At 42.8% G+C, this 24,560-nt stretch overlaps 1 protein-coding gene and 1 long non-coding RNA gene across 4 annotated transcripts in view; one reads left to right on the top strand and one right to left on the bottom strand.

Annotated features, from left to right (window-relative positions):
* CCDC141 (coiled-coil domain containing 141) overlaps positions 1–23,605 on the bottom strand; it is a 113,557-nt gene extending 89,952 nt beyond the window's left edge. For all 3 annotated transcript variants that reach the window (XM_081023289.1, XM_081023288.1, XM_081023287.1), the window contains exons 1-2: positions 23,355–23,605; positions 22,098–22,220 (exon numbers count right to left, since the gene is read on the bottom strand). In XM_081023289.1, coding sequence (XP_080879415.1) covers positions 22,098–22,220; positions 23,355–23,456 — 225 coding nt within the window. In that variant the 5' untranslated portion in view covers positions 23,457–23,605. The remainder of the gene's footprint in view (positions 1–22,097; positions 22,221–23,354) is intronic.
* LOC308471784 lies at positions 13,539–19,622 on the top strand. The gene is made up of 3 exons (XR_013983153.1): positions 13,539–13,666; positions 14,434–14,850; positions 18,479–19,622. It is a non-coding gene; the product is annotated as an uncharacterized lncRNA (long non-coding RNA).
* Positions 23,606–24,560: the final 955 nt, after the last annotated feature.

Raw genomic sequence — 24,560 nt, 5'->3', positions numbered from 1 at the left:
CATCATCATCATCATAATCGCCACCTGTGGGAAATGTTTGTACTACTCGCTCTTGCTTTGGAGCACTCTCTAGGAACTTTGTGAGAATCACCTGACCATATTCAGACAAAATTACTCTATAGAGACCCTTTTCATAACCCACAAAAATGCCTCTGGCATTCTTTACTCCACCTGGAGCTTCTGTTCTCACATGAGACCCGAAAACCTTAAAATAGGCAACAGAAGGTTTTCTATTGAACAGCTTCTCAAAAGGAGAACATCCCAACTCTGTTGAGACCTTTCTCAACCACACATGAAGATAGGACGCTAGCGATTCGGCCCAATATTCATGTGGCAAATGTGAACTCAGCAATTGCGCATTCATCCCCTTTTGCAATTCTTTGTTCACTTTTACACAGACCCCCCTGTTCCACGCTTCTTGCGAAACTGCCACTTTGTGGTCTATCCCTTTTCCATCCAGGAACTTCTGAAACTTCTGTAACAGAAAAACTTGTTTGTCATCTGTGAAAAGACAATCAATGTTAGCATCATGCATACTTTTAACCTTGTCACAAAATTCCTGAAACTTTTCTAAAGTTTCTTGCGGTTTCTCCATCATATAAACCCAAGAATAATTAGTGAAACAATCCACACACAAAAGGTAATATCGTGCACCGCCTCTAGATGGTTCTAGAGGACCAATCACATCAGCATACACCCGCTGAAATGCTCTGTCGACCTTTTTCGTCACCTTCCTGGTGCTCACACTGGTCTTGGTCACCCCTGCAAGAGAGATTTCGTTAGAAACAGAAGAATTACATTTCATGTAATCACTTTGATCAAAAGTCAACAAATACAGTCCATCTTTCTCTTTGGCAGTAAGAAACAGTTCTCCATCTTTGTAGATCTTGCAGCTTTTAGCATCATAGGACAGTTTCAGTCCTTTCTTTGCAATCTGCGACACGCTCAGCAGATTAAATCTCAGTTCTGGAACCAGGTAAACATTGCTTATAGTCAAGTTCAGACTCTCAAGATACACAGTCCCAATTCCGGTCGCTTCCAACTCCTGACCGTTGGCCTGTTTCACAGTGAAGCTTTGCTTCTTCAACGTCGAAAACAGTCCTCTGTGCGGGCACATGTGAACCGTGGCGCCCGTGTCAATTATGAACGAGTTCCCAACATCTGGCGTGGTTCCTTTCGCCATCATAGCCTTTGCAGGTTTCACCTGGCACTTGGTACGGCTTTTGCCTGACGCCTCAGGCTTCGTAGAGCTGCTCTTTGCTCCTCTTGACTGGCGCGGCTTCTTACAGTTTCGCTGTAGATGCCCAGTCTGTCCACAATTGTAGCATCGGACAGCACTCAATGCTACTCCATGCTCTCCAGTAGCATCATCAGTGGGGGAATTAGAACTCTGTTCTTCCCTCCCCCTGTCTTTTTCTTCCAGTGCAGCAAGTCTGTCGTGTTCATTCAGGACCACAGCACAAACTCTCTCCGCGGTCAACTGCGCGGCCGGTAGGGAACCAAGCTGACTGGCAACAACCTTGTAGGTGCGGCTAAGGCTGTTTATCATCATGAAGCAAAACACTTCCTCCTGAAGACGGAAATTGCGTTCCACCATCTGTTGACGCAGAAACTTCATTTCTGTCAGGTGCGCTTGAACATCTCCATCAGGCGCAAGTCTCAGATTGGTCAATTTCTCAAAATACAGCAACGCTGAAGAACCAGCATCTCTCTGATGCGTTGTACGCAGCGTGTCCCAAACCTCTTTCGCATTTTCTAAATGCTGAACATGCACCAACTGATCATCTGAGACACACAGAATTATAGCAGTCCTGGCCCTTACATTCCGTGACTCCCAACCTCTGGTTGGTGCTGCAGGGATGGGGTTTTCAATTACATCAAAAAGCCTCTGATTCTGCAGCAGGGCCTTTATCTTTACAGACCAAGATGCATAATTGTCATTGGTTAAGCAAGGAGGGCAAGGCAAACCTCCCCCTTTCTTGGCATCCATCTTGAAGCCAAGCCTCTCTCACCTCCAAACAAGCTGCAAAATCCAACAGCTGTTTTTTTCCTTTCTCACGCAGCAAAACTGCAAATTGTTTACGCTCTTTGCACCTGGCAGCTAAACTCAGGCTGCTATTGAAAAGTCCCTTCCAAGAGCACGTAAACCTTGTAGCCAAAACATTCTCTGATTTTGTTTCGCTTTCCCAGGCTCACACTCAGAGTCCAGCCCCTTTGCCAGTAACTTTCCAACTTTCCGTTACCTAGCAACAATGCATTTCATTGGGACTCCTTATCTACCACAAAAATTTGTGGAATGCAGGCTTCTTCTCCCGGAGCTTTTGTTTTCTTTGAAACGCAGCTCCGTGAACCAGGGAATTAATCTTCCTGCGTTCACACTTTTAGCCCGAAATGCAGCATACCTTGAGCTCCGTTGCTTGGAAAACACCTCTTCTTTCCACCAGCTGTCTGTGGAGCCTCTGGCATTTCTCAGACGCTTTTCTCTTCCTCCTTGGAGCTGAGGAGGACAATCCACCAGCCTCTCATGCAGATGTCCGATGAATCGCAACCATCCGAAGGCTGCCACTGTTGGAATTCTGCCTGGGTCAGAGGAATGTGCCACAAGCAGGCACCGGCAGATATTCCTGTCGACCTCCCCGCGTCTCCCAACCTCTGCTGATAAGCAGGTGAGGTCCGGCGATTCTTCTCAGATGTATGAGAGGAACACACCGTTCTTCCTCTCTCCCCTTTGGTGTCCCCAGGGAGGGGAAAGAAGCAGACAGAAAACTATTTACATCATTTATTTCTGCCTCTTACATCAGTACAGAGAATCATGTCTGCACTCAACAACAGCAAGGAGAAACTCCTCCCAAGTACATCCAGTACGGGTCATATGACACACACACACACTGAGCTAACATCCGGTGCTCAGTACAGAATGGACTGCCCCTTTGTTCCCATGGCAACAGTCACAAACATCCTGTTTGGCTTTCCAGCCACAAGCAGCTGGCTGAGCTGCTAGAGCCTTTGCTTGCTGCAGCATTGGTGCTTTATGGTAACACAACCATCTCGTCCTCTGTCGTCCCCTTCTCCTTGTGCCCTCCATCTTTCCCAACATCAGGGTCTTTTCCATTTAGTTACAGTAATACCTGCAACACTGAAAGGTGTTAGGGAACACCCTCTAATTTATTCATTGTTCAAATTAAAGTAGTCTATAAGTTTGCCTCTGAACAAGTCCTTTCACTTTCTGTTCTTTTACTGTCTTTGCTATAAAGAGTAGCAAATGCTGCATGTTCTATTCATTTTAAAATCTTCAGAGTGTCTTCCAGAGACCTGATTTATGTTTGGCTATTTTCATCTGGAGTCTTTATCGTGACAATGGATGAATGGAGTCCCAATTTCTGCTGTTACATTTGGTGCTGCTATCAGTAAGAATGTATAATGAAATGAGGAACCTGTAATAGGCAAATTAAAGTCCAGGATAACTCATTCTCCTGATACAGACTGTAATCAGAACCGAAGATAGGAAAATCTGAAATTCTCCTGATAGAGGCTGAGCTGAGAATAGGAAATAATAGAACACTAATTCATCATTGCGCTAAACTCAGAATCATAATCTCCCGGTTTCTCCCAAGACACCACCCAACGTTATCCTCTGTGTCGGTGATGGGTTGCATCTGAATAGGCTGTTAATCTGCCCTTCTTCAAAGAAAAGCTTTTGAGAAACACATTTCAGAAAATAATGGAACTATTATTCCTTAATTAAAAAGAGAGATTAATAGTTGTCAGGGGGGGAAATGAAGAAAGGGTCACTAATTAATAATTAGCATTTGAAATAGGAATCATGCATAAACAAAAACAAGTAAATACAGAGTTCTGTGAAGCTGCTACAAAGATTTCCTCTGAATATTGTTATCTGTGGGGCATTAAAATGTACTGGAAACAAAACACATGTTCTTAGCGTTAGTTTGACCAAACTGCAGGAGGCAGTGGATGGCAGGAGTGCCTGGCGTGCTCTGGTCAATGGGGTCACGAAGAGTCGGACACAACTAAACAACTAAACAACAACAAGCGTTAGGGGTTTCCCTGGTAACTTTTTGGGATAATAGAAGCATCTGTTTCATGGGTGCTTCACTTGTCCTTTGGATCTCATGATGAGGGCTAAGCCTTGCCTCCCCATCAGATCTTGGGGATGAGTGGTGGTGGGATGAAGTTATTGAAAATTTACACGAGCACTAGTGACCACAATCCCCAGTGCTGTTTTTCTAGAAAAAGAGGTGCCAAACTCGCCACGAATGCCTCCCTCGTTCTCTTATAATGGCAATGGCGCCCACCTGAGAGATGCCAGAACTGATTTCTTCAGCAATGTCTAGGCAACACAAAGACCATGTACATACGCAATAGACAATCTTTTACAGAATTCCTTCAAACCATAACAAGTCCAAAATGAAATCTTTAGTCTCAAAGTCTCTGAAAATCTTGAAATGAAGCGAGGTACCAGACTTTGTACGATGAAAGACAAGCTGTGAATCATTATATCAGCAAATATAATGTCCAACACTAAACAGTGATTCTGGATATTGACTACTGTTTCGTAGAATTCTTCGTCAGCGTGGTGGGAGGATATAGAATTGCTTCATAAACCCATCTTATTTTGAATGAATGTATGTAAATGAAAATATCAAATGCTGTGGAACAGTGCTCATATAATAATGTAGCCACTGCTACTGAGTTCTGTCAAGTTCCGGCTGAAAAAAAGCCCTGACTATGCCAAAGACCACCAAGGGTTTAATAAAACTCCAACCCTGAGTTTGCTCCCTTGACTGCGGCTTCTTGTCACCATTTTCTTCCTCCTTGCCTTCAATTGCCCACATTGGCTGTGGCAACTCCCCTGTTTCTGTCATTTACTTATTGCGGAAAAATAAAGGGAAACAAAAATATTCCACTAAGGACTAAGCATATGCATTGGCCATGGAATGGCGGCTGCCAAGAGCAGGCTTTCCTCAAACTCAGCCCTCCAGATGTTTTGAGACTACAATTCCCAGCATCCCTGCCCACTGGTCTTGCTAGCTAGGGATCATGGGAGTTGTAGGCCAAAAACATCTGGAGGGCCGAGTTTGAGGCAGCCTGGCCATGAGGAACCAAAGAAAGTCAGGAGGAAGGAGGGGAAGAGTGTTCCCAGCTGATTCCAGCTTGCTGAAGGGATTTGCCTATGGGTTTGCGGACTTCCAGGCAGTGCCAACTTTTAGAATCATTCATAGAGTGAAGTCACTCAGGGAGAACTGGGTGTATTGTATTGCCTAACAGAATGAGCTGTGATTCAATCATGTAGTTAGTAAAGGTAAAGGGACCCCTGACCATTAGGTCCAGTCGTGGCCGACTCTGGGGTTGCGGCGCTCATCTCGCTTTATTGGCCGAGGGAGCCGGCGTACAGCTTCCGGCTCATGTGGCCAGCATGACTAAGCCTCTTCTGGCGAACCAGAGCAGTGCACGGAAACGCCGTTTACCTTCCCACCGGAGCAGTACCTATTTATCTACTTGCACTTTGACGTGCTTTCGAACTGCTAGGTTAGCTGGAGCAGGGACTGAACAACGGGAGCTCACCCCGTCGCGGGGATTAGAACCACCGACCTTCTGATCGGCAAGTCCTAGGCTCTGTGGTTTAACCCACAGCACCACCCGCGTCCCCTTTCATGTAGTTATTTTATTTAAAATTCAGGTGCTGCCAAGATTTTCTACGAACCAGATTAGGGGAGGGAGAGATGGGATCAGGAACATGCCAGGGAAAAGAAGGGTCCTTCTATTTGACCTATAATAGCAGGCTGCTTCCTGTCTTGTTCAGCAACCCAGGACCAGAGACTCCTAAATGTTCTATATCAGTTGCTATATTTCTCCCCAGTGGGATATTTTTATTTCTTAATATTTATCTAATGTCATTTGTCATTTTAAATTTTATTTAATTAATATTGTATATCTTAATATTTATTTCTATTATCCATAAAGAGAACTATCTTCTCACACTGCCAGAAGGACTGATGACTTTATTATCAGAGATATGTTAAAAGAGAGGGGAGTTCCTATTACAAGGGCCTTTGTATCTCTGTTATCATTTCCTAGTTGAGGAATTAGAAAAGAATGTACTTATTATTACAGAACCTTCACAGGTAGCTCCAGTGAATGAATGAATTTGCTTGCTTGCGTCAAGTAGAGAAGGGCCATAATGTGTGGTAGATAACACATTGGTTCGAAAATGGTTGTCCTCCAAAAAGTACATTTCCATAGAATGAAAAGGCTGCTGAATGATACAGAATGCCTAATCAAAAACAGAGTCCTGTGGATTCAGAAGTAAGCTCCAGCAAGTTCAAAGGAACTTACTCTCCCAGGTAAGTGGGACTGAAGGCTTAATATTTCTGTTAAAAACACTGAACATTTGTACTCCAGTACTTCTTGGTCTGGTCCTTACTGGAGCAGATCAAAGTCCATTTTGTTCAGCATTCTGTTTCTAACTTTGAAAAGCCAGAGACATAAGAATGCAAAATAAAAACACAACATAAATAATAAAGCAAACGAAAGTAAAACAAAACAAGAAACTCCTTCCCACAGATACATTTCAAAGGCCATAAAATGTTAATCAGCCCAACGCCTGGTTGAAGAGAAACGTTTTTGCCTGGTGCCTAAAAATATGTAATGAAGGTGCCCGGTGAGGCTCCTTGGGAAGAGCTTTCCACAGATGCGGAGCCACTGAAGAAAAGTCCCCGTTTTCATGTTGCCACCCTCCAGACCTCTCACGGGGGAGACGTCTGCAGGCCACAAAGGTGATGGCCTTTCCCTGTTTTTTGTCCCCAGTGCCTGATATTAAGAGATATACTGCTTCTGTAAATGTACCGTATATACTCGAGTATAAGCCGACCCGAATATAAGCCGAGGCACCTAATTTTAGCACAAAAAACTGGGAAAACTTATTTAAGTATAAGCCGGTTAACCACACCACAAACTTGGTGTGGTGGCGGAAGAACAAGCAGCCCAAAAGGGCTGTTTTCGGGCTGCTCGTTCTTCCTCCTCCACCGCTGACAGTGGAAAAGGCGGCGGAGGAGGAAGGAGCAGCTCAAAAGGACCCTCACTCGAGTATAAGCGAAAGGGGGCTTTTTCAGCATAAAAAATGTGCTGAAAAAGTCAGCTTATACTCAAGTATATATGGTAAGTTGCATTTAGCTATCATAGTTAGTAGGCATTGACAAACATAACTTCTATGATCTTGTGCAATCGTTGTTTATTTAAGACCATCCAAGCAACTGCCCAGAAACATTTTTGTAGCAGTGAATTTCACGTTTAATTGTGGCATCTGTTAAGGCAATTATTTATAAATACTTGGCCAGGTCTACCAGAGAGTCATAGAAAACTTGGTATAGATTGCCAGCAAAGGATGGCAGAAAAACAAATACCGTGCATGGGTTACATATCCACCAATCACCAGATAGAAGGCCCCCTTTAAAAAGCACCCATGAAGCTTGGTCCTAAATGGACCAATGAAGTCTTGTCTGACTACTGAGTACCATTAGACTCCAGCCAAGTTATGAAAGTGGCCTGTGATTATTTCGGTTTTAGGCACTCCTCATCAAACAATAAAAAATACAGATTCACCATAATAAAAAGTAGTCTAGGCTATCCATTCCGCATTGACAATGGTTGTTATATTATGCTGGTAAAATCAGCATTTAAGCTCCCAATGTGCTATTTCTTTCTGATGCTGCTAATTATGCTAATAAATTTGTTTCTAAGCTTCTGGCATGCTGAATCTCAATGAGCAATTTGTTTTTTAATTGGAAGCTATTTGCCAATAGGTAAATGGGCGCACTTGGCCATTATGCTCTCCTCTTGTTGGGCAGAACAGCCTATGAATTCAATAAATATATTTCAAGTCAGCCAATTCGTTTCCAATGCCAGCTGTTCCTCTTACCATTCATTACGTTTCGCACACAGAGCAAAGTCTATCGCTGACATTTATGTGGTTTTGAAACAGGACCTAGGTATTGATTCACCCAGAAAAAAAAGGATCTTGGAGCCATAGCTAGCTTGTCCACAAGAGGATTTTAAAGGCCATTCTCCGTAAGAGATGGAAGCATTTGTTACCATGTATATTCGCTCAAGGGCAGGCTCTAGACACATTTCAGACTAGTACAAATGGAAAGGGCGCTGTAAATACTTTTACAGGCTGTTGCTCGATATTCCATGTCTCCGCAATTTGCTCTCCAGTGCAACAAGCAGGTCTGTTAAGAGTGCCAGTGAAGGGGGGAAGGAAAAACCAGTTGTGAGAAAGAGAGAGCAAGACAGAACATTTTATTGAATCAGTAAGTTCCCAAGATATTGCCCATGATCCTGTTGCTTCAATTCATACAAATACAGTGGTACCTCGGGTTACAGACGCTTCAGGTTACAGACTCCGCTAACCCAGAAATAGTACTTCGGGTTAAGAACCTTGCTTCAGGATGAGAACAGAAATTGTGCTCCGGCGGCACGGCAGAAGTAGGAGGCCCCATTAGCTAAAGTCGTGCTTCAGGTTAAGAACAGTTTCAGGTTAAGAATGGACCTCCGGAACGAATTAAGTTCTTAACCCGAGGTACCACTGTAGTATATTTCATCCAGGGGCATGTCCTGTGAATGTATTGGCGAATCCCTGTATATGTGTAGACCAGGAGTAAGCTACCTAAGGCCCGGGGGCCGGATGCAGCCCAATCGCCTTCTCAATCCGGCCCGCGAATGGTCCGGGAATCAGCATGTTTTTACATGAGTAGAATGTGTGCTTTAATTAAAATGCATCTCTGGGTTATTTGTGGGGCATTGGAATTTGTTCATTTGTTTTTTTCAAAATATAGTCCGGCCCCCCCACCTGGTCTGAGGGACGGTGGACCGGCCCATGGCTGAAAAAGGCTGCTGACCCCTGGTGTAGATCCTCCAAGTGTCCATATTTTCCAGGCTTAGTCTTGGATTTACAGAAGCCGTCCTGGTTTCTGATTTAATCCCAGAAGGTCCCGCTTTTCCTTAGGATGTCCTGATTTCCATCAGAAAAATGTTGGAGGGTTAACAGGGTTGCCATATTTTGAAGAGAGAGAAAAGAAGACACATTTGCCATGTGCTACTTTTAACTATGGATTGCTATGACAACTCTACCCATGAAAAAGAGGGTATGTCCTGGAAAAAGAGGACATATGGCAACTTTAGACGACATCTGAAGGAAGTTTTTAAAAAATGTTTAATGTTTCATTATGTTTTTATATATGTTGGAGGCTGCTCAGAGTGGCTGGGGCAACCCAGGCTGGATTCTAGACACATCAAAGGAGTGTTTCAGTTAAAGGTGTTGCAAACTTTGTGTGAGAAATCGGGTTAGCAAAAAACGTAACTCCACAGCGCCATCTGGTGTCACAGTGTTAGAATGCATAAACAATGCATATAAAGTGTTTTGTCCTTTGCCAGTGTAGCTGAGTCCCCAGTCAGATGGGCGAGGAATAAATAATAGAATTTTAATATTATGGAATAGGACGCTCCTGTTTTCATTGGAGAAATGTTGGAGGGTATGATATATGCGCAAAGTACAAAGTCTCTGGAAATCATGAGAATTCATGCAATCTTTGAACAGTCAGTTATTTTTCACTGCATTGTGCTTATTATTCCTTAAAGGGGGTATGAGCAATTTGTTTTGAGAATGGAGGTATTATGCGATGTGTATATCACTCCCGAGAAAGACATCACAAAAATATATTGGCTGCCGTTTCTTTCTGGAAGACTGCGCAGAACTTTGTACATATGTCTGCTTGTGTTATTGTTTTAAAGGAAAATCTATCCTGTGGTCTCTGTGACTGCCATGAGGCCTAATCTCTTTATATTATATTTTTGTAAGGAAAATTGTTATGAATGGCCCCTCAGTTCTACCTGTGAGAACAAAAACATCTCAAAAAGGACTGGGGGGTGGACTGGCTTTCAAATCAAAATATTCTGTGGAGGGCCTCTGTACTGTCCCTGCTTTCTATCTCTTTCCTTCAGACTGTTCCTTCCCCATCACGACACCTCCTCCCCCATTAGGTTTTCCACACACTCAACCCTGGAAAACATTTCTCTAGCATACATGTGCCAGTGACCACTGATAGGGCCTGGACTGCAATTGCTTAAAATATCTTTACAGTACAGAAGGCCATCAGGGGTCACATTGCACAGCGATAACATAAGCTCCATCACAAGGTCACTTGGAAGTTATCCTAAGAGATCATTTTCCAGGTTCACTGTCTGATGGTGCAAGCCATTTTGTAATGGCTTGTACCACAAGAATTTAGTTTGCAAGCTGTGTGAAAACTCATTATCCTGGGCAAGCCAACTTAGTATGCAATATTGTAGTGTGAGCACAGCACAGTCTGGCACACGGTTAGGATTCCTTAAGCCTATTTATTTCATGCGAGTCCAAATTTAGGCCAAAATTGCATATGACACAACACCAACCTCCTTGCTGCCTCTCCGTCTCCCTTTCCCTCCCAGAAAAAAACAGCAACCCACCTGGTGGGAAGTAAGCATAGCGGCTCCAGCCCACCTGGTAAGCCACTTCTGCTAGAAATACATAACTCAAGAGCAAATATGTTCAGAATGCATGTTTAAATACCATTTAGATCTGGAAATGGAGTGGAATGGCCCTGTGAATGAACCAATGTGAAAGTGGCATGGATCTGAAATAGGCTGGTTTTGGTATCCTTACATTTGGCACACCTAACCACAGTAGATAGTTGCACTGTCACGGAGAGTACATTTTATGTTATAACAGACAGCTATCTACTATGTTTGAGGGCTGCTGCACAGTAAAGTACATGCAGATTAAAAGTCTGCACTTTTCACCGTCCAGTATATTTGATGTTTTATCGTGTTTTTAATATTGGGAGCCACCCAGAGTGGCTGGGGAAACCCAGCCAGGTGGGCAGGGTATAAATTATTATTATTATTGGATAGAGCAGTGCCTATGACTGCCAGGGTGCCCACGAGTACCTGTTATGGCACCTGTGAAATACCTCAGTAAATATCCCCTCAAAAATACACCTTTCACAAGAGACTGTTTGCTTGCTTTGTTCTTGTTTACAATCAGTTCAGCCTCTTCAGTATTGGACGTGACCCCTTAAACGTGCCCACTGGGTCCCACAATTCAATGTCCGCTCTCTCTCTTGTCCTGAACGGAGGAGAGGTGCAAAGAGCAGGAGGGGAGGAGCATGCCTTCACCATTTTGTGGTCCTCTCTCTTTTTTCTGCCCTTTCAGATGCGGCAGGTGTTACGCCAGTGCCCCGCGGCAGCCATTTTGTGGCATGTGCCCAAGAGCCCAAAACGTTTGGCAACCGCTGAGCTAGAGGTTTACAGCCAAACACCATCACTAAGTAAAAATTACTCAGACTCCCCAGAATATATTTGAGACCTATATGGACATGAGGGAATAAAATAATCTTATCTTAACATAATGGACACTTTCACTTCTGTAATGGGGGTGGGGTGGGGAGACAGCGTTCTGTCAATTCTGTCACAACACAATGAATAAAGTGGAAGATGAACACCCCAGCCTGGAAATGCTAGGGACTGTACCTTGATATAGAATCACAGAATTGTAGAGTTGGAAGGGACCCTGAGGGTCATCTAGTCCAACCCCCTGCAATGCAGGGTATGTGTGAACTATGGCCCCTTCTCTGTTAAATGTGTATGTAATATATAGTCTCCGTGTTACATGCCTTTAGACCAGCAGAAACATCCCCCCCCCCCGTGACCACTTGAAAACTATAGGTGGTCTTGCTGGACCACCTAATAATCTTCCCCCTCCTTTAATACTAGCCTCATGGTCAAAACCTGTGCCATATTATAAAAATCATGGGCCTTAAGCCTGGCTGCCAAGAAAGGCCACTGGTTAAAAAGGTGTGTGGGAGAAGGAAGAGAATGATTAAATGTATTAGCCTTATATTATGAATATTATAGGCCCTAGGCCAGCGTTTTGCTAGGCTGGTCAAAATGGCTTAATCTTCCTTGTCAGGAAAAAAAAAATCAACTGTGGGGCCCAGTATAGATATTTTCAACTGTTCTTTCCACAGCCCACCTGAAAGGATTAACAGAGGTCCACAGACATTGAGCTGAGAACCTCTGCTACAGACAGTTCTCTTTCCATGCAAAAAACCCCACAATAGTATATGCTACATTACAATATTGTCTGATATTGCTTCAAACCATATAATCATATAACCATATAATCATTTGCTTTTCTTGCATTTGCCAAGATTCTTTGAAACAACTGAACCTTAACTGCACTTAATTCTCCTTTCTGCTTTGGGCTGCTTTCCAGAAGAGTGGCATTATGTTGTTATTAACGTTTCCCGAACTGCTACTACAGCTACAGAGTACTAAAGATACTAAAACAAAACCCATTATTTTTATTTTATTGTGTAAATCCTCCCTAAAAAGGTTAGTAAAGGAAGTTTTATTGAGTTGCAAGCTGAACTCTGAGAAAAGCTTCCTTATGGCGATCACTGATTCTGCATACTGAAATAATATACTGAAATACAACTATATGAGAGACATAGAGAACAGATGCTGCGTAATTAATGTTTCTGTGCAGAAAGGGTGCTTGCAGCAGTGAAAATTAAGCATGTCTCTTGTTGCTTTCCCGAATTCGGAGTCCGTAGCTTCTCATGCTGATACATCTGTTTTAAATAAGGGATAAGATATCTAGTGGCTGAGATGTGGGGCCAATATCTGTATGCCACATCAAGCTTATTGCATCATTCACACTATCCATTTGCACACATGCTCGGCAGACTGCTCTCTCGTGTCATTCCTCTGCTAAATTCCTCTCCTAACTGTGCCCAGAGCAGTTTAAGTCTACCTATACACCCCCCAGAGACTTTCCCTGGGAGTCAGTCCCCACTGGACTCAGCAGGACTTACTTCTGAGAAGACATGCAATACGGTTGAGCTGTAAGCATTGCATTTATTTTAATAGGAATCTGCTCCTGCCGCAGAAGTATATAATGCCTGCATTTCATTCTGGAAGCAGAAACAAGATGCACTTCCGCAAGTCTGGCTTGGGTAAGGTTGCCCTATTTCAAAGCTCGAAATTCCGGACACAAAACATTGTTGAGCCCGGACACTATTTCCAACAGACGAATCCCGGACATGTCCGGGAAATCCTGGATGTATGGCAGCCCTAGGCTTTGGGGTGCATTGTGCATGAAACCCTGAAAAATTATTTTATTATTATTTATTACATTTGTACACTGCACTTCATCCGCAGATCTCAGGGTGGCTCGCGACATAAAAGCGCAATATAAAAAACGCAAAATGCATAGTAAAAATAAGAACAAACCCCCCCCCCAATAATTCCCCCCCCACACACACAACACATTAAAAAGGGCCCATATTGGGCCCTTTCTGGATGGTGACCAGCTTAGGATCCAGTGGGATGGATGCATGACTGGCTCAGCTCTGGCCCTGTTCCACCCCATTGCGGGGTCTTACACTGACTACCATTGGTGGTCGCCTGGCAACAGCTATGGCATCAAAGCCCAGCACAGAAGGGTGGAAGGAAGCCTCCACCACAGCCTAACCTGTTCTCCCCACTCCCCACTCCTCTGGCAGCATGGATTGAGAGATAAGATTGTTCTGCTTGTATTGGTCATTTCTGGGTAAGAGAGATGGTCCACAGTCTGTGGCATCATGCCTCTGAGTACCAGAAACTACAGGACGGTAGAATGTTGTTGTTTGAAGGCATCCCACAGACATCTGCCCGACCATTGTGATAACAGGATGGTGTACCAGATAGGATACTGGCCTGGTCCAGCAGGTTCCACTTATATTCTTACGAAGTTAACAACAGAAACAAAATCAGGAGTGAGGATTTCCTTTATAGCAATCTTTTTGTGAAATGAAACGTTCTTACATAACATCACAATAAAAGTCATTCTTATAACTATAACAGCCCTTTATCCTGCTGACAAAAACATCCCATAATGGGGGGGGGGGGACCCAGACTTTCAGCTTTAGTGGCAAAGAGAAGCACCTCTATAATTAATATATGGAAATAACCTTTAGCACCAAGATTAACAGATAATATACCAAGAGCCAAAAAATTCATTTAAAAGAAATAAAGGTGACAACTCAAAGGTTAGAGCTGCTGAGAGGCCAAATATTCCTTTTTTCAAAAGGCAACAATTCAAAATTAGAAATGCTGAAGAGAAATATTTTCCTGTTTTGTTTCCCCCTTGAATATTTGCATATAAATTACCGTTTTGCAATTTCGTTTCAACAAATGGAGCAAATAAAGTAATTAAGAGCTATCAACATGCATCTCAAAGAATGAATACCAAATTTTATGTCTTTCTTTCTTTTCTTCCTTCCTTCCTTCCTTCCTTCCTTCCTTCCTTCCTTTCTTTCTTTCTTTCTTTATTTCTAGAAAAGTTAGCCCTGCATAGTTCCAGGTTCTCCAGTACATTTCACTGTGACCTTTATTATGACAAAGAACAGGACTTTGGCAAGTGATCAAGAATGTACGGTTGCATCCACATGGATCTTCCAGAGCTTGATCCAGATTAATCACAGAGCAGGAAGTACAACAAACAGCTTTCAAAGAACACCTTAGCGATGACTGGCATGGTTCTAGTATTAAATGTACATGTTTCATAATGCACCTGTAAAGTATTCTAACAGAGGATAAGATCATCAGTTTTTATTTCTCAGAAATGCCTGAGTCTGTTACGACACAAAAGCATTGTGAAATGAAAGAGAAAACACAGAGAAAGTTACAGCATAATCCTATGCATGTCGGTTCAAAGAAGTAAGCCCCAACAAGTCCAATGGGACTTACTCCCAGGTAAGTGTCTATAACGTTGCAGCTTTAAGTTATTCTTAAGTCTGATGGAGCTCATTGGGAGAAGATAGCAACCGCTAACTTAAAAGCCATTGATTTCAAAGGGACGAAAGCACAACTCTCTCTGGAGCCAAATGTCTTCCTCTCCCCTGTCACAGCCCAGTTCAAGAATATAAATCTAAGGTGGGCAAGTTACAAACTAGGACTTTTTTGTATTAAATTCTTCTTACTTTATCTATAAAGGACACGGGTGGCGCTGTGAGTTAAACCACAGAGCCTAGGACTTGCTGATCAGAAAGTCAGCGGTTCGAATCCCCGCGACGGGGTGAGCTCCCGTTTCTCGCTCCCTGCTCCTGCCAACCTAGCAGTTCGAAAGCACGTCAAAGTGCAAGTAGATAAATAGGTGCCGCTCCAGCGGGAAGGTAAGCAGCGTTTCTGTGCGCTGCTCTGGTTCGCCAGAAGCGGCTTAGTCATGCTGGCCACATGACCGGGAAGCTGTACTCCGGCTCCCTCGGCCAATAAAGCGAGATGAGTGCTGCAACCCCAGAGTCGGTCACGACTGGACCTAATGGTCAGGGGTCCCTTTACCTTACCTTATCTACAGAAAATGTGGTGTACTACCCAGACAAAATTAAGCACATTGAAGCCCCTTAATTCATTCACTGAAATATGATAACTTCGATGAAATTCAGACAGATTTCAGTGCATCTGTGAAAATCATTCAATTAAGAGAACTTGGACTGCAAACGTGGGTGTAAGACTCATTAGCCACAGAGGGACTTACTTCTGAGTAAAGGTGCACAGGGTTGTTCTGCACAAGTGTTTCACTTTAGCTGGGCCACTGTAGTGGTTATTACTGCAGGATCTGTGCTGTGGCTACCGCAGTATTTGTTTGTTTAACTATCTGTCCAGTGTGCCTTACTAAAGAAATATCTAAAAACACTAAAATGAATCAAACAAAAATAGGATAGCATGAAACGACTGAGCATAAAACAAGCTAAGTGGCAGCCAATGAAGCAGTTTTAAAACATTTATTACAAGCTCCAGAAGGACTGCCCAAATAGAATTTTCTTTGTGATTCTCTCTCTCCAAAATGCATAGAGTCAGCCATACAAATCCCATCAAGGAGTGGAACTCCTTAACATAGCCACATACCTTCCCACATGCTACAAAGGAAAATTGGGACATGGCTGTTTTGGTGCCCAGGCTCGTATGTGAGCCAGGTGACTTGCACAATAGCATGACCTTTGGGGGCCATGTTCTCGTGGGAGCCAAAACAGGACATCTGGGATCCAATCAGAAGCTGGAATGTCCTGCTTAAAGCAGGACAGTTGAGGGGTATGTAGGAGATCCTCCTATCTCTTCTAATCTAGTTATAGGGAAAGAAGGGATTTAGAGCTAGGTCTTCACGGAGGATCTCAGTGCTCCATGGAAGTTCATATAGGAGAAGCTTAGAGATGGGGGAAGAAATCAATGTGGTTCACATTTAAAGATGAATTTACCTAATTTGCACTTTGAAAAAGCAGTATGTGAATCAAAACACAGCTGTCCATTTGAAATCTTAGACTTTGCCAAATTTTGCAATGCTACTTCTCCAGCAAAGCAATCTGTGAAAAAATGTATATATTGAAGTGTGCATATAAATCCACATAGAAGTGAAAAAAGTGCAATATACTACAGTGGTACCTTGGTTTAAGAACAGTCCTGTTTAAAAACGATTTGGTTTACAAACTCCGTAAAACCAGAAGTAGTGCCCCGGTTTGCGAACTTTACCTTGGTCTAAGAACGGAATCCGAATGGTGGAAGGGCACCGGCAGCGGAGGCCTCATTAGGGAAAGCATGCCTCGGTTTAAGAACGGTTTTAGTTTAAGAATGGACTTCCGGAACGGATTAAGTTCATAAACCGAGGTACCACTGTATAGTATTGTGTTGTTATATATTAAAACTCCTTGTTTTAAAAACTCCTAGGATGAAAGATGGTATAGACATTTAATTAATTAATAATTATATTTATATGAGGAAATTGCTTTGTAAAAATGTGTGTATTGGGGGGGGGGGATCTCATACAAAAACAATGTGTGTGTTTAGAGAAACCTGCCCTAAAATGGTGATGAATTTTCACAAGGGCTACAATCTCAAACTGATGTGGGAATGTGGAGATATGACGCTAAGATTGGAAAAATGGGAAACTGAGAAAAACCAAAATTGGCAGATTTGCTTATCCATAGAGAAGATGTTTCCTAAGGTAATCAGAACTTGGGGCATTTTTTAAAATATAACAATTTTTATGCTTTTATGCTTCTGGTGCTTTTATGCAGAGTACCTTTCTATGATTAAAATCATACTGATATACAGCTAGACTGCTCACACAAATACCACAAAGATAGGCACAGCAGACAAACCATAATCTTCAAAATCATTGTCTACTTGGCAAGGCAAAAGCCGGTCCAACATAAAAAGACTTTCTTTAAACTGGTAGAAGACATCCACAGAGTGGGCAAGCTTTTCCACAATATTGGTGCAGCCACTGAAAAGGCCCTCTCTCCTATTACTACCAACCATGCTTCCACCCTAGCTTTGACACAGAAGATACTCTGGTTTCTCTTCAGAGCTTCCCTTAGCTTTGACACAGAGGAAGGTCCCTCCTTCTGAATTTAGGCATGGGCAGGTTGGTATGGGAGGAGGCGGCCCTTCAGACACCTAAAGCCCAAGCCAGTTAAGGCTTAAAAATCATCAACACTTTGAATTGTGCCCAGAAACAAATTGGCAACCAGTGCAGGCCTGCAGGCCTGCAGGATAGGTCTGATATGGTCCTATGGGCATATACCCACTTGCTTCCATATTCTGGGCAAACTGCAGCTTCTGAAGAGTACATGTAGAATTCATTGCAGTAATCCGATTTCAGCGTAACTAAGGTATATGTTCCTCTGGTCATTTAGGGCATTAAATGTCACAAGCAGCACTTTGAATGGTGCCTGGAAACAAACTTGGGAACAAAATTCTCCCAGAGCCAGTGTTGTATGGTTCCATTGGTATTCTTCTAAAAGTGGGTTGCTGGGTTCTGAATGAATTGCAATTTTCAGGCAGGCTTCAAAAGCAGCTCAACATAGAACACATTACAGTAGTTCTTCCTGGGGGGACACCAAGGTCAAATCACTCCTCAGTAGGAGGACAGCAGCCAGGTACACCATCATAAGTTGGTGAAAAGTGCCCTGACCATGGTGCTACCTGGAATCCCAGCAGCAAGACTAAGTGCAAGAACATCTCCAAACCCTGAAGTACAACCCTACAGAGATATGGTGAACCACAAAACCCTAAATTAATCAGGCCACCCACCAGCAACATCTTTATTTTTTCTGAGCTGAGCTTCAGTTTGTTCGTCCCCACCCAGTCTATCACTGGGTGCTTCCTGACTGTTTTTGGGCAGAATTCAATCGCAGACCAGCAAATTCAGGTTGCACAATTCTCTTTGACTTGGAGGACTTGTGCAACAAACCCACTTCTCCGAAAGGTCAGACTTTCATTAAAGACTTTCACTGCGGGAAGGAAGATGACAAGAAAATGTGCTGGAAAGTGTGGCATAACAATTGATTAACTCTATGTTGTATAACCAGGGCTTTTTTTCTTCCAGCCGGAGCTCACTGGAGCTCAGCACCAGCACCTCTCAGGTGGGCACCATTGTCACTCTAGGAGAACAAGGGAGAAGTTCATGATGAGCTCTGGCACCTCTTTTTCTAGAAAAATGGCACTGTGTATAACCTCTCCACAAACAAATCAGAACAAATACTTACTAAATAGCCAGTATTGCCTAATCTTCCTGCAAACAAATCAGATTGAATGCTCCATAAATAGGTTGGGTGGCATTCACCTAAGTTTGACTCATAGTAGGCCCATTGAAAATAATAATAAGTTAGTCATGTTCATCAATTGCAGTAGGTCCACTCTGAATAAAATCTAGTTAACTATCGCCTATTCTCTGTTAAACCCATCTGTTAAAGGCCTTCACTTCACCTAGCTCTGTTGAAAAGGAGAAATAAAAACGACCGTCCTCAGAATACTGACAGCACCTCAGATCTCCTGTTGTCAATAGATGTTAACTGTCATCAAGCTAATATTCATTCCACTATCTTCACTTACAATCATCAATGTTATCTTCAATTACAGTACAGTCGTACCTTAGATCCCGAATGCCTTGTGAGTCAAACGTTTTGGCTCCCAAATGCTGCAAACCCGGAAGTGAGTGTTCTGGTTTGTGAATGTTCTTTGGAACCTGAACGTCCAACACGACTTCTGCGGCTTCAGATTGGCTGCAGGAGCTTCCTGCAGCCAATCGGAAGCCGCTCCTTGGTTTCCGAACATTCCGACTTCCGGAACGGATTCCATTCGACTTCCGAGGTACCAGTGTATTGTTACCCATCATCAGTATTATTACCTACAGTTGTTACTTAGTATTCAAGTAGAAAGGTTGTTGAAGCAAAGATACCCAAGTGATTATAGAAAGACTGCATAATTGCAAAACAAAATCGTACTTTGAAGAAGGAAGCAGATGCCAGGTACTTGTGATATGAGGTCTGTGGGGCATGCAGACTAAAGCAAGAGGCCTTATCTTCGTTAGCCAGTCCTCACTCTTGAACCTGGAGGTCTGGCCACTTACTGTTTGAAACAGGCTTAAGTAGGGATGGGCAGCTGGTGGCCCTTTAAGCTGTGCTTGGACTCTCAACTCCCATCAGCCCCAGCCAGCATAGGGTAATGGGAGTTGTAGTCTGGCAGACCACACATTTCCTCATCCATAGTCTCAAGTGTGCTTTAGTTGCCTAAATGCCTTTGGAACTGTTATTGGTGTGGTTCATTCCTATGTACTTTAGTGGACAAGCTGAATGATGTAATTGGTTTATGTATTCATTAATTGATTTGTGAGGCCGGGGGGGGGGGGGGAGTGGCTTTTAAGGCATAGCTCTCACAAAGCAGGTTACATAACTTTTACTTCCCACAAAAGCATTTGTTGCTAAGCTTCAACTTTTCAGCGGGCATCTCGTTTTCAGTGTGCAGAATATATATTGTTATGAGTTTGTAGGGGGTAGGCTGTATGCCTGAGTCCCTTCTAATTCCTGGATCCAGAAAATGTCAAAATCTAAGCAGGGATTCAAATTGTTGAAAGAGCCAAGCAAGTTTATTGGTAATGGCCCTCTAGGTTTGGGCTATTATGGTAACGGAGGGTGTGGCTCTGTGCCAGATAGTAAACAGGTGGGCCCCGCTCCCTCAACTCACTGGTAGTTAGAAAGACAAAGGGCAGAGTGGAGAGTTGCATGCCTGAACTAGAAACAAGAAGCCAGAACGCTGCAGGCTGGAAGACAGAACCATGCCTGATTTATTTTGGAATCCAAGGATGTAGCTATGAGCGAAGCAAGACCCTCTTGGGGTGTTAATGCTGTGAACCCTTCCAACATAGGTTCAGGTTGTATATATGTATAAATAAACCATATAACATTAAGATACCACAGTGCCCACTGTCCCTCACTCTGAAGGAACCCCTAGAATCTTGCACTGCTCAGAGATTGGTGTGGTATACAAAAATATGATATGGGTGACTTCAAGAGGTGGACAGTCCAATTCATTCCCTGCCACCCTTATTCACTCACCCAATCATCAGTCAGGAGGGTATAAAGAACAGATTAAATCCTTACTCCCCTAATGGTGGTCTTTGCTACCTCTTCATTCCCATTGACTTGTCCCAAAGAGGGAGCCTTCAATAGTGTAGTTTCCCACTTCCATTCTGAAGTGGTTCAAAGTTTTACCTCATGATTCCCTCCTTGTAAACGCAGAGCCCAATTCTGATTTTATTTCCCATGCAAGTGTGTTTCAAGATTGCTTCAAAACGTGATTTCTCGTCATGAGTGGCACTGAAATCAGATTTCTCATATGCATTGCACTGAAATGAAAGCATATGTCTCAGAGGGTATGCGTTTCTTGAGAATGTCCTTCAATAATATTCTGCCTCCAAGAATGTTCTTTATTCCTCCCTGGTACTTTCAGCTACACAACTTACAAATCTTCTTTAACTGATCCTTATTTTAAAACCCTATTCACATCAGTTTATGACATTTAAGCACAAAGAAATGATTCTTTTAAACTTTTTAGTACCCCCCCCCCAAAAAAGTGTTAAACATTTTTTCCACCAACACTATATGTAGGCTGTGGTGACCATTTATTTTATTTTAAATATCAGCACAGCTTAACACGGTACAAAAATAATAAATAAATGGCCATGACTTGTATATGTACAAAATTTAAAATATACTGCTTGAGCCTCTAGTGCATTAAAAAGTAATCTGCACAAAAAACAAATGTCTCTTCCCTCAGAATACCCATGTGGCTCTGTGACGGCTTATCTGATTAATGGTGCTGCCTAGAAAACAGGAGCTATATAAATGCCTTTGTTTACTGTAGAGCCATTAATGACTTATTTCCTTTCCTTTTCCACAAAGATGCTGGCAATTGTGGATAGATAGATAATGACCCACATTTGGGATTCAAAACACTCTTCCACCTACACACGCACCTTCCAGACATCCATGCAATAGAAGATAGACCTCCTTTCATCCTTTTCCTGTTTCCAGCAGTGGATCATTGGACTTATGTTACCTTCCTCACCTGCACTGATTGGTGGGGGTGGGCTCCTTACCACCAGCCCACTAGGGAACACTGTGCTTAAGAGTAAGCTCTGGTTCATTCATAGTCATATTGTCTTACGGCAGCCATTACAGTTAGTAGCTACAAAGAACACTCTTGACAATCCTGAGCTCATCTGCTCCACGCTTGCAGTCAATTCTATGCCTGGCGGTAGTAGCTGCTAGTTGCCAGATTAAGCTTTGGCATGCCACCACAAGAACAACTTTCATTAACATTTGCCACGACACACTGAAGGTTAAATCCTGCATGTGGTTAAATCCTGCATGTCGTAGCAAAGGCATGTGGGAAGCAAGCCATGGGCAAGCCAAGAGCAACTCATGGCTGTCATTATAACTGGGTGTCTTATTACACACAACAAGGATGGAGTCATTTCTTGCTTGCTTTGTGAGGCCTCTTTTAGCAACCCTTAGGAACTCCCCCACAAGGATTGTTTGTGATGAAACGTTCCTACAAAGCATTAAGCGGTCTGAGGACTGGCGCTCAACAGTCATTTACAACTTTCAGAACAAGGCTACAACGCGACCTGTAATAATTCAGAAAGTTCACATTGCATGTCTTACCTTAAGCTTTGCCAGGAGAAGTTCATGATCTTGTAGTAATTTTTTGGTCTCTTCTTGATTGCTGCCGATTTCTAACAAATTTGGTACTGATTCAGCCAGCTGGAGCTGCACCCAATCCCCACACTAAAAACGCAAACAGAAACATTGTCCTAAGTACAATTTCTCCAGATATTTATATGATGTGTGTGTGTGCATGATCCAACTCAAAAACTAACGGTCAAGCACTTAGTAAAGTCTAGTCTTTTGATTTAATCCATGAAATGGCTTGTAAGCTCTAATCAACCAAGTTTTAGGAAAGGAAGCATGCAACATCCTCTCTGCCCCTCAGATCTATAGGGCAAGGCCATAGCTCAGTGGTCCAGCATCAGCTGTGCATGCAGAAGGTTCACTCTCTGACATCTCTAGGTAGCACTGGGAATGTCCCCAGTCTGAAAACCTGGAGAGGCTGTGCAGATCAGCCTTTCTCAATCTTTGGTCCCCAGATGTTGTTGGACTATAACTCCCATCATCCCTGAACACTGCTCCAGCTAGCTAGGAATGATGGGAGTTGTAGTCCAACAACATCTGGGGACCCAAGTTTGAGAAAGGCTGGTGTAGACAACACTGAACTAGATGGGCCAATGGTCTGACTCGGTGTACAACTGCTTCCTGTATTCCTATATTGTTGAATTACTTGTGTTGAAAATGGCGCAGTGCTTCAGTGTGAAGCTAAATTGTTCAAGTAAATATTTTCAATACGACTTTTCAATTTATGAAGTGGAGATTGACATGTGCAAGATAGGGGCATTAATTATTTGTCCATGCATTAACATCAGAACAATTCCTTCAAAGAATTCCCTCCGACCAAGTCAGATCAAATGCACTTTGTATATTCTGGATGCAATCTTTAAATAATACAAGAAAACAAAACCAGAGTCCCATATTTCAAATCAATACAGTTACAAATCAATGACGATTGTCCTGGTTATGTTACCAGGCTGTTTGTTGAATTCGTTTTAATTTAAAGTTCTGTTTTCTTCAAATGAAAATTATACACTTTCTCCAAGACTATTTCAGTGATGCTTACTTTATGCACAAAAAATTAGAAACCTCCCCTCTCCCATCCTTTGTAATGAAAAATAATGCTTCTTGATTGGGATTGTACACACTCCCCCGTGTCAACCACTTTGTGCAGAAATCAAAGCTGAAATGATCAGACTCTGAGCTAGTCAGTGGTACTGAGCTATAAGCTCAAGTGTTTAGAGCCCTTAAGCTTACCTTCAATATAGCTATGATGATTTTGCAGTCTCCAGCCTGAACCAGAACCGAACTAACGGTTGTCGTGGAAGGCGGGCCGTCAGAACTGTCATTGCTTGACATGATGTTGTTGTAGTAGTAGTAGCAGAACCGGGCTTCATGCAAAAAGGTTCCGTCTCTGGAGCTGTGTGAATCGGCTGGTCATTCCGAAAGGCAACGAACAGGGGTACTTGGCTTCATTCCGCAAAAGAGATCAGCTAACACCGATTGCTCTGCCAAAAGGAAAGAACACGAGGTTAAAAATAGACGCCCCCATTGAGTTTATCTTTCTTGAGAGAGGCCGGGGCGGGGGGGGGGGAGAGGAGAGGTGACACACCCCTAGTTTCGTAGCTTTAAACTGCTGTTGCTGTCTGGCCCCTATAAATATCAGTCTTATAAAATGCCTTGTAAGACTCTGACATCCTCTGTTTGCTAGTAATGAAGTGCTACACACTCAATAAAAGAAAGAAAAAATAGCTTTCTCCAAGTATTTAATAACTACTGTGCCTCAGGCCTTATGCCTCAGACCAAACAATCATCCAAGTGTGATAAAATCTTCAAACAATGTCCATATATAAGCATAAAGCATAAATCTATTAAGCGTGTGTGTGTGTGTGTGTGTGTGTGTGTGTGTGTGTGCTTAACTGCATGCTGTGCTGTGTTTTATTTCTTTTCTTGCTTTGGAAAAAGGTTATCTGTTTTATCGTTCTGATATAAACTGCACTGGTTTTACTCTTAGTAATGCAGAACAGGCAAGAAATAGATTAAATAACTACATAAATAATAAAACATCACCCTGTCCTGCAATAATAGTAATAATAATAATAATAATAATATTTTTAAAAATGGGAGCAACATAGATGCCCTAAGGCAGATATACCTTTGAGTACAAAGAGTTTGGATCCAAAAGAGACACTCTAAATCATAGAGTTGGAAAGGACCACGAGGGTCATCTAGTCCAATCCCCTGCAATGCAGGAATCTTTTGCCAAACGTGGGGCTCAAATCCACAACCCTGAGATTAAGGCATTTAGTGGCATTTTATCAAGGATGGGGAAGGGAGGAGATAGCTATAGTTCCCTTAGCCCAGCTTCAGCGTTACCTATATCTCTGTTTATTATGAGCATTACAAAAAAAAAACCCACCCACAACAAATACTCTTTAAAGGCACTGCTTCTTTGTTCTTAAG

This window comes from Podarcis pityusensis (assembly GCF_964106645.2).
Source record: "Podarcis pityusensis genome assembly, chromosome: 1".
NCBI classification, from domain to species: domain Eukaryota; kingdom Metazoa; phylum Chordata; class Lepidosauria; order Squamata; family Lacertidae; genus Podarcis; species Podarcis pityusensis.
This window is presented reverse-complemented; position numbering and strand designations above follow the sequence as displayed.